Consider the following 10,000-nt stretch of genomic DNA (forward strand, 5'->3'; position numbering starts at 1 on the left):
CAGATAATATTTGATGCCTTAGGCCCGATTCAGACACTGCGTACTTAAAAGTTCGACCGACACAAATTAACAAAAGTAGGCCTTTTGATTCAGAAGTCGAATTTAACTGGCCCCTCCACAGCAGTTCCAAAGCCATTACCAAGAAAACCAATTGACTTTGTCAGCGATTTTAATGTAGAAGGTAAAACATGGTTTATGCATGATCATGAAGTTCGGCACATGAAACGTTCGACGTCTGAAATCAAAGCCGATCCACGGCCTTGCTAAAGCCGAATTCCCGTCTAGGCAAGTTGAAAAGAACGCCTGAGCCATTCCAAATTAAAATAGCCGTTCTTAATTGATTCAAACGTCGAACTTTTCATGTATTAAGTTCGGCTCATGAAAAGTATGGCGTCTGAATCGGGCCTTATGACAATTTAATGCAAGCTTATTACAGTGTATGTAGAATTCAAACCTTTTACATGCACCTTGAAGTCCCAAATTTGTCAGGCAAGGATATTTAATTTGGCTTAAGTGTTTTAACAAATTGGTATGTATTTCACAAGAGAAATGAAGCTTTAGATCAAATGGTTATTAAGCAAATGATTTGGTATTAGAGTGCTCTCACCGCAAATTTCATGACGACAGAAAGCAGAAAGCTTCAGCTGTCATTTAAACTATTGTACTCAATACAAATAGTATGTTAATGCCTGCATGAGATTGTTATTATTGGCGTTTAAAGAAAAGAGAGCCAAATTTTGATGAGTCTGCTCTTCAAACACTTACACTGTACGTTATAACAGAAGTGACAGTGTCTGACACTTGCAGAGTGCAGACCCCAAACTAACCGTAACTCACAGTTATTGAAAGCTAAACGTTTTAATTTAAAATAGGTGCTTAGACTTAAATACTGTTTACAATCGCTATTTGTAGGCAGTCTGCAGTTGTCATACACCTTAGAAATGATCAGCTTTATTATTACATGTACCAGCATTTTTTTTTTGAGACATGTGATATTGAGTGTTCTTATCTGGATGAAATTCTTATGACATCTTTTATCTGTAAGTAGCGGTAATAATTTTTGTTTGGAAATGTGACTGAGATTATGAATTATTTTTTCCAAGAAAACTGAAACTTTTCACTATATTTATTTGTTGATTAACAGTTCAAATTGGAGGTGGGTACAGCTGGGAATTGGTTCATTAAAAGATTGCTGGGAAGTTTGGACAGAGAGTTGGTTACAGAAAGTGCTGAGGCTAGGCAAGAAGATGCCTTCTTCTTGCAACATACAGTACATACCACTACATGTATCATCTATGGAAGAAGAGTTGGAGAAAACCCTCAGATAAAAGAAAAGGTTGGTGCAATGAAAAAATTCCTTTGAGGCATGTTTCTGTAAAAAACCTGTAATGCAGTCAAACACCTCAAAGTCTGAAAGACTTAGAAGCTGATTGTTGCTTTTAAACAAGTGATGCATATAGATATTTACAAATAACTCGCATAAATTACACTTAAACAACTAATTCTTGACAGTCACTGCAATAAAATAATTATAAAGCACTGTCTGAGTTACAGGCCTGTGTACGTATAGACTAGTAATGCCTAGCGATTAGCGGAAGATGATGCTGCAGTTTCATTTATCCATTGTCTCACCCAATATCTGCTTTCAGTTTAAAATTTGAAATACTGTGAAATGAGATAATTCTAAATACCTCATCACACATAATTTTTTTTGGAAAAGTGTTGAAGACAAAGAAAGCATCTGGCAATATATTTTCAAGATTTATTCCATGAGTTCCACCACTATATATGTGTACTTTTATCATTATGACAAAATTAATTTGATAGTTAACTGAGTTACTCAATGAATCAAGAACAATGTTACAGATATAATCTCATGCAAGTACCGGTATTACATGTGGTTCCATTTATTTGGTACACCAAAATTGGTGGCTGGTGTCTTTTGTTCTCCGGATTAGGGATGTATTAGATTTGTGCTCTCTTCCTATTTTGTTAGAATATTGTCGAATGATCTTAATTTTGGAAGGGGTGATACTAATCATTATTCTCTTTAATTACTTTTAAGGATGATGAGTCAATCAATGGAGAGGTTCTAAAAACAACATTGGCAAGGATTGTTGCTTCTGGCACACTAATTGAACTAGAGACATTTACCTTGTGGCAGAAAGCAAGGTTTTGTTAAAACTTTCATTCGCTGTAATTGTTTTGCTGGGAGCATACTTAATTATCAGCTTAATCTAAGGGTTTTTTTTCTTCTTTTTGGAAACAAAAAGTTTTTAGTTTTTTCTTAATGTAAATTATCAGCCTAAGTTCTGTGTTTTTTTTTCTTTTTGAAAACAATTCTGTTGGAGAAAAAAAGAACACATTGGTAAAGGTCAACGATGGCAAAATTTTTGCATCAGTTATCCAAGGCATGTTCCATTTTTTTACATTTGACTTCTTTCTGTAAGAACTGACTTGTATTACATGTACATAAAACCCATTTTGTTATACTGAGTCACATTTATCCAAGTATGTTGTATGCTTTAGTTTTTGTAATTGAAGTTATTTTGCAGCCATTCGTTGTTATAATCTGTAATCAAAACACAAACCACTCAATTTATCTTTGTTTAAGGCAAGAACACATTCAGCTGATTGCCATTTTATTATTGCCCGAATAATTAGAATAAAGATAGCTTTGACTTTTGTGATGTATTTGTATGTGTATACAGATTGTATTTATCATGCATATCCATGTGCATTCTTTGCAATCTTATGATTAAAATTACCAGTATTAAATGCTTCATTGTAAACCTGGTCTTTTCTTTACATAATATTTTAAAAATATGAACTTTTCATGGTTTTATGAGAAATCTGACTATAAATGAAGGTACAGTAGATCTAGTGAGGGTGAATGTGTTCTGTCGAAAGAGTAAATATTACTCTGACAAGGGGAGTAAAGTTTAAGAGGGTAAATTTTACTCTTGAAAAGGAGTGGTTTTGTACCTTTTTGTCTCACCCCAGTTTTGGAGTTAATTTAACTCTGTCAAGGGTAAATTGAACTCCATTGAAAGAGTTCAATTCACTCCAATAGAAGGATAAAATTTACTCTTGTATTGGAGTGAATTTTACACCACAGGAGGGGTAAACAATACTGGAGTAAATTTTTACCCCAACAAAAGAGTAAAAGATATAGGAGTACATTTTACTCCAAAAACGGAGTAAGCATTACCGGAGTGAATTTTACTCCAAAAATGTAGTGGTTTTGTACCTTTTTTTTAAACTCCCTTTTTGGAGTTAAATCTACTCCTTGAAAATAACAGTGCATTAACATCATCACCATCGACGTGAGTATTATCATCATCAACGTCATCGTTAACATCATCAGCATCATTTATCATCATCAACATCATCATTAACATCAATATCATCGTCGTAATCATCATCAACAACAACAACATCATCATTATTATCATTAACATCATCACTAACATCACCATCATCGTCGTCATCATCAAAATCCTGTCACAATCACATCAACATCAACTTCACTATCATTGTAATCATCAAAATCCTCAACATCATCATCGTCATTATCACCATCAACACTATCATAAACAACGTCACTGTGATCACAAACATCATTAACATGATCATCATTGTCGTCGTCGTAATCTACATCAGTCTACATAATGGTCATCATCATCATCGATACCACCATCATCGTCGTAATCTGCGTCATAGTCATCGTAATCGTAATCATCATCACCGTCATTATTTTGGGTAGTCAATGAGGGTAAATATGGGGCAAGTAAAAGCGGACTTTTTCCATGCCTAAAGGCTTAAGAAACAATGCCTGCTAATGAGAGTCAGAAAAAAGAACTAACTCTAACCCCCTCATAATAGCATATGGTGAACGTTTCAAGTACATGGCGTATTCCCTTCTTTCACTGACTTAGGAATGCTAATTTGCAAACCAAAGATGAAGTACATGATCTTGTAAGACATCCTGACCAAGTCATTTGCCATTGTGGATTCATATTTTTCCTCAAGTTAGCACCAATTTTTATCTTCTTTTTAGCAAGGCACCTAAACACCCAGCTAAATATACAATATTGCTAAGCTCTCGACAGTATCTTTTAGGAATCAAATGGTAATTTACTACTGTTTCACTGAGAATACAGGATGATCAGCCTGATTGGTTAAAGCCATATTTCATCGTAATATAAAACAAACCAAATAACTGGGTTTTTCCTTAGTAATAAAGAAAAAAAAATGAACTTATTGATTTTAAGGAAAGTGTATAAACACGTAGACATCAGCTGTTAACAAATAATGAGAAAATAATGCTCCCAAGAAAGATTCAAAGGCTTTTTGTGTATTTTTTGCAACTTAAGGCTTTTCAATGACCCACGCCAGTTGGGTTCAAATTTTGATAAATGATTAAAAATTTTGATTAAATAAAATCGCTAGCCTTGGAAAACTCAAGATTAATTCGTTTCAAAGTTTCAAGGTGTTATTACTCTTCGTAAAACGACTTTGTCTACTTGAAAACTCGGTTGGAGATAAACATTCTCAAGTCAATTGCCACTAGCTTTCGTAGATATGTTGTCGGTCAAATCCGGGCTTAGGTTGAATCAGTTTTTACCTTACGTAGGTTAAATTGGTAATCCTCATTTTACCTAGGTTTAATATGCACCCTACCTAGTTTAAATCAGATATCAAATCATCTTATCGGTTTCTGCATTCATACTTTTCATACTCAACAATACAACATAGCAAGGGAACAAAGAACTGCACTATGTGCTTACTGGTACTCGAACTAAAGTCCTGTGTCTTCACCATATTACAATACAACGACGAACATGTTCAATCCAACGCAGTTCTTTTCATTATTTACTTTTGCAGAATAAGTCAATTGACGTCCATGTATAACAACCAAAACTAATCCTAACCTGAATTTTAATTTTCTCTAGGCTTAAATTATAGGCTCCAAAAAATAGTGTCTTCAATTCATCTGAGTGAGTATTCAACCATCGTAGGTAAAATGAGGATCACCAATTCAACCTAGGTAAAAACGGAATGAACCTGAGAACGGATTTTACCAGCAGCTGATACATTTGATGTCAAGTTGTACAGAAGGGTTGGGGACAGTCCGTGCAGTTTATTTTGCCGATGGTTTATTTCAATTTATATGTCCACTTTTCCTCTTCATTTCAGTAATTATAATAGGATTTGAAGCGCCTGTAATACGGTCCTTGAAGACTTATATTTTGAACTGGGACTGAAATGACTCTAAGTGAAATGATTAATATATACGACGCTGAGAGCGCGATTTCTCAATCATTCATTCACCTGTACTATGAACTCGTAACAGACCAGCTCCCATATTCCTTGTTTGCTCAGATCACGTTTACTGTAAAGCAGTGCAGCACAAACGCATGAATTTTTTTCAAGCTTCTTTAGCAACTGCTTAAGTTACTGTCAAGTACTGTGGTTTGTCTCATTTAGAGCTATCGGTTGTGTAAACACAAAGACTCGCTATACAAGGCGTGGTGCCCTAGGCACACGCAGATGCCGTGGACGCATACAGTATAAAGCTCTACGATACTGAATTAGTGCAATAAAAAGCCGCTAATTGCAATGCGTCCGTAATTTGTTATGAGATGTTACCTGTCATTTCTTTTTTTAAAATCTCCCTTTCCTTTTTCTCGCGCTGGAAATATCTTTTAGGGATTTCGTCTCTTTCTTACTGTTTGCAGAGTTCATATAGCTGGACTCGTTAAGAAACTCTGGAAACTACAAAAGCGAGGAAAGTGAGGCAGCGCCATGCTAACTTGACAGTGACCACGCACAATATTTTGTCCTCAGTTCACAACAGAGTTTTCACAGAATAAACTAATCGAAGCTTTATGACTGGCTGTCTTTTAGAAAAAGGCTGTGGTTTATGCATGAATGGTAAGGGCCAAAACAGCGAACAAAAATATGAAACAAAGAAACTCGTCGAGTTTCATAACCATCTTCATACATTAACTAAGCTGTTTGTTGATCGCCATCTTGGATAATCAGTTGTGCTTTAATGTGAATTCGAACAAAAGCAAATCGTGAAGCAACTGACCCTTTTGATGATACGTCTTCGTGTTTACTAACTTCTTTAAAAGATAACGACTGCAGATGAACCCATGTGTAGCACAAAAGTTTCAAGTTTTTATTTTTTTTCCCGGATTGATAAAATGCTAAAAATTTAACAAAGAAACCATGGTTGTAGATGTTAATATGTCCTATTTTTCATTAAAGTTCTTATTTGCCTTCCAAATACAAACATTTTAATTGCTTGGCTACCAAATAAAAGCTTTTTCAAATTATGGGTTTTAAAATTGTCTTGAAAAATTTTAGCCTTTAAAAGTAGGGCTTCCTAGACAAGTTTCAGTCTATAGCTTCTTATATCGGCGAGATTAATTGTTAGATGCAAAATTTTGCTCTAATATTGCCCAGGCGTTTTTCAGTAATTAACCAAAAGTTATTTCAGAGACTATCAATTTTTAAAAACTTCATTCAAAAAACAAATATGGTGACTCGCTACTTTAAGTTGGTTGGTTCAGTTTGAACTTTTTACGTAGCGTTATTACGAGAAAATGTTCCTCAGTATGACCTAGCTTCACACTTATTCGGTTTTCGTAGAAAAGTCCAGAGGGTGGCCGGTGGAAAGAAAGAAAAAAAATTGCGAACGTCAACACTAGTAAAGCTCTTAGATGACAAGGCTCTTCACTAGACATCTGGTTAACTGGGTGCAAGAGTTGAATCATTCGCTTTTCTAGTTTCGATTCCAAGGAAGGAAGATAAATATTATGCCTTAACTGACCACTCTCCATGCATCGGCGCTTTCCATGGACAATGAAACTAATATTAAAGATGCAGTAGCTTCAAGTTTGGCTGGTAGTCACACAGTATGGGACTTAAACTAGAGTTGTCCTCAGTGAGCTCAAGAAAAGGGCCCTAAATACTCGGCCACGTTAACTCCACATAATCACCTATAGAGTTTGGAAGAACGTTTACTTTTGGCCTCTGCTTATAGCTCTGTGAGTATGGCTCACTGGCTAGCATATCCACAGGCTGCGAAGTAGCAGGACGGAAAATTAGCTTTATCACACTTCCAACAGGTAAGCCTACAAGGAAGAAGAAGGCTTAAATAGTTAGTTAAAGATATTCAGATATTTATTATGGCTCAATCATTATGGCAAGCTCGTTTTCCTCACTGACCGGTTTTAGACGACGGTGTTATTTTCCGAAATTTCACAAGAAAAGCGTCTTTTCGTTGCGATTTCTTCGAGAAAACTTCAGCGATTACCTTCCTAATGGCCTTAACTCTCCACACACAGACCAAAGGATTGAGGGAAGAATTGAAAAATGCCGCTGTTTCAGACCAGCTGTAAAAATTGTAACTGCCAATGTTGCCGAAGAGGAATTGATGGCTAAGGGTGACAACTAGAACAGGAAGATTAAACAGTACATAAACTGCCACGATGGACGCAACATTTATTGCCAGCTTGATTTGCATTTGTCGCATTGCCGACGTGGACGTGAGGTGCTGTTTTTTAATTTGTCTTTGGTGGCGAATTACTGTTTTCAGGATTGTGATTTGGATGATGACAGTAGTTACGAGGAAAAAGGACCACATTGCCAGATGAATACATCGAAAAACTTTATTCTGCGCCCATTGCAAAAATGTGAACAGTATGTTTATCAACCAAATGAATAAAGCCGTTTTCAAAACTCGCCGAGGACGGACAATTGCAGAGTATCTTAGGTGATATTTTAAGGCTATGAGTCTTTCACAGCTTACAGCACTCAATGTCGTGAATGACACTCCGTAGTAAACGTAAAATCCCGACGAGTAAAGCATTCTCACCGAGCAGGGAACGAAGCCGTGCGCGTTTTCGAGCAGTCTGTAGGCCACATAGCTCGGTTGAACTAGGATGCCAACCTGGAGGTCCGAGATCGCCAGGCAGGCAAGGAGGATATTGCAAGGCGATTGAAGGGATTTCCTTGTCAAAATCATCAATACTATGAGCAGATTCGCCATGATAGCGAAAGGCGACAACACGGCATTTAAAACACCTGTTACGAGATTAGTTTCGGCTCGTTGATGGAATACGTCGAATTTAGCATCAGGTAGATGGAAGCACTGACCGTCTTCACCTGGTCCATGATTCGCTGGCGAAGTTGTGATGCTCAAATTGTGGGAAAGAAAGGTAGTAGAAGACTTCATTCTCCACGGTGTCTCGAAACTTGTGCTTCTCCTACAGTAACTTTGAACATATTGAACCGGAGGCGTATGATCAAGTATTGAAATACCACTTTCGCCTCTTTCTTAAACACTTCAATTATTAATGGAATATGTCCGTAAAAACGTCAATAACGCGTTTGTTGATTGTAGCCTATATGTCATGTAATTTGAAAATGTATTTCAAACAGGACAGACATGATGGAGCAGAACTAACCAAGAATCTGCAGCTGATCGAGCAATCTATGATTTTTTTTTAAACTAAAAAAGGAAATTATGCAAATCACTGTATTTTATCGGTAATGACGTCGGGAGGAATTCAATTTATAATGCGATATGTATAGTTCGGATTTTCTACCACTAAACTAAAGGAGGCTCGTGGAACATTTGGAAACGAAACGTCGAAAGATGACAACGTCGTAATTGTAAAAAAGAAAAGTGTTGAATTCTTAAGCTCCTTGATTCTGAAATTAGGCACTTTAAGATCTACGACGGAGACGGCGATGCAATCTTCCCTTTCGTAAACAAGAGAGACTTACGACAATTTTCACTATTAAAGGGGCACTGCCATGAGCTGCGCATGCTCGAGTTTGTTTGCTCTCGAGCCCACGGAAAATTCTAGCCGCCATCATGGATTCACGCCTGAGTCACGTATATTCGCCAGAGTTTCTCCTATGTCCACCATGGCCCTCCCCAGTGGACACCATTTTGAATTTGTCGATTCAACTTGAAGAAAGTTCACCTAACATTTTTCAAGTTTTCACAAGACGCTAGCGCATGTGCTTCTCGTGGCAGTTTTCCTTTAAAGTGGCCATAAACTAAAACGTTTTATTTTCCTATTTGAAAGTCCATATTAAAAAATGGACTTTGCCGAAAGAATTTTTCAATTCCAGCGAGAGGCGAATTTTCTACGATTTTTTAATCCTACTTTTATTTGGTACACCCCTTCCGCTGGTCAGGACCTCACGGGCTCGCTGTGACGTAGATTAAGGAATGCCTGTTGGCGTGGGTCTAATCTTTTCTTACTAATCAACGCCAAGGTATCGCTCAGCGATCGTTTTTGGTATTTTTTGGTAAACAAAAAAATCAATCATGCCTATATTTATCATGAAGGAAAGTGCCCCTGAATCTGGAAGTGAATAAACTGGCGATTTAAAAAAAAAAAATTTGAGGCGAGTAGCTGCCGAGTCAGACAGCGCTAGCACTGAAACTCAGAACTACGCGGAACCCTACGTGGAAGAACCATTAGCAGACGAGGAATGGCTACAAAATTACAGAGAAGAACAAGAGGATAAGGAAGGTCTCGCGAGGGAATTAAAGTTAACGCTTATGTCTGTTCCTGTAAGCGAATCTCATCCGCCTTCAACGATCTTTTTGTTTTGCTGTCCATACAATACTCTTTGAAGTAAATCTAGCACAGTGAAAAAGTTTTACCGGGCTCCTTTTTACCAAGACAAAATCTGCAGCCATTTTTCCTTCTTTTTTGAGGTATTGCGTTTTGCGAGTCGAAGGATTCCTACGTATACTTATTCTTTTTTTAGGATCAGCTGTGTTGTTACATCGAGTGGTTACGCATCTTTTAGGCATTTTCAAAGGAATTATTCCTTACTATACTGTTTATATCGCTATTCCTTTTTCACTTGAAGTCACGTGTTCCTTAATCTAGGTCACAGCAATCGCAATTTTTTTTTCGCCAAACGTCTATGAGATATGTGTAGATTCAGATGACTAAGTGAG

General features: G+C 36.9%; 2 protein-coding genes and 1 long non-coding RNA gene across 3 annotated transcripts in view; 1 reads left to right on the forward strand and 2 right to left on the reverse strand.

Annotated features, from left to right (window-relative positions):
* LOC138008833 (uncharacterized) overlaps nucleotides 1-2,783 on the forward strand; it is a 2,951-nt gene extending 168 nt beyond the window's left edge. Inside the window, exons 2-3 of the long non-coding RNA XR_011124278.1 lie at nucleotides 1,145-1,336; nucleotides 2,066-2,783. This is a non-coding gene — a long non-coding RNA (uncharacterized lncRNA). The remainder of the gene's footprint in view (nucleotides 1-1,144; nucleotides 1,337-2,065) is intronic.
* Nucleotides 2,784-3,369: 586 nt separating this feature from the next.
* Nucleotides 3,370-4,008, reverse strand: LOC138005177 (probable DNA-directed RNA polymerase subunit delta). Its single transcript, XM_068851445.1, has 3 exons — nucleotides 3,909-4,008; nucleotides 3,669-3,820; nucleotides 3,370-3,501 (listed from the first exon to the last, which is right to left on the reverse strand). Exons 1-3 carry the CDS (start codon nucleotides 4,006-4,008, stop codon nucleotides 3,370-3,372), a joined length of 384 nt encoding a protein of 127 aa, XP_068707546.1.
* Nucleotides 4,009-6,205: 2,197 nt separating this feature from the next.
* LOC138008835 (melanocyte-stimulating hormone receptor-like) overlaps nucleotides 6,206-10,000 on the reverse strand; it is a 4,224-nt gene continuing 429 nt past the window's right edge. The window contains exon 1 of the mRNA XM_068856125.1: nucleotides 6,206-10,000. This exon is cut by the window's right edge and continues 429 nt beyond it. Within this exon, the coding sequence (XP_068712226.1) occupies nucleotides 7,232-8,248 (1,017 nt within the window). The 5' untranslated portion in view covers nucleotides 8,249-10,000 and the 3' untranslated portion in view covers nucleotides 6,206-7,231.

Source organism: Montipora foliosa, chromosome 6, assembly GCF_036669935.1.
Source record: "Montipora foliosa isolate CH-2021 chromosome 6, ASM3666993v2, whole genome shotgun sequence".
Classification (NCBI taxonomy): domain Eukaryota; kingdom Metazoa; phylum Cnidaria; class Anthozoa; order Scleractinia; family Acroporidae; genus Montipora; species Montipora foliosa.

Bases quoted from the DNA above. Each gene is read 5' to 3' on its own strand.
- LOC138005177 (XM_068851445.1), bottom strand. From the start codon at position 4,008: ATGGCAAATGACTTGGTCAGGATGTCTTACAAGATCATGTACTTCATC. The intron at 3,821-3,908 runs GTACTTGAAACG...TTGTTTCTTAAG, and splicing joins GAAAGAAGGGAATACGCCAT to CCTTTAGGCATGGAAAAAGT. The intron at 3,502-3,668 runs GTAGACTGATGT...TGATTGTGACAG, and splicing joins ATGATGATGATGACCATTAT to GATTTTGATGATGACGACGA.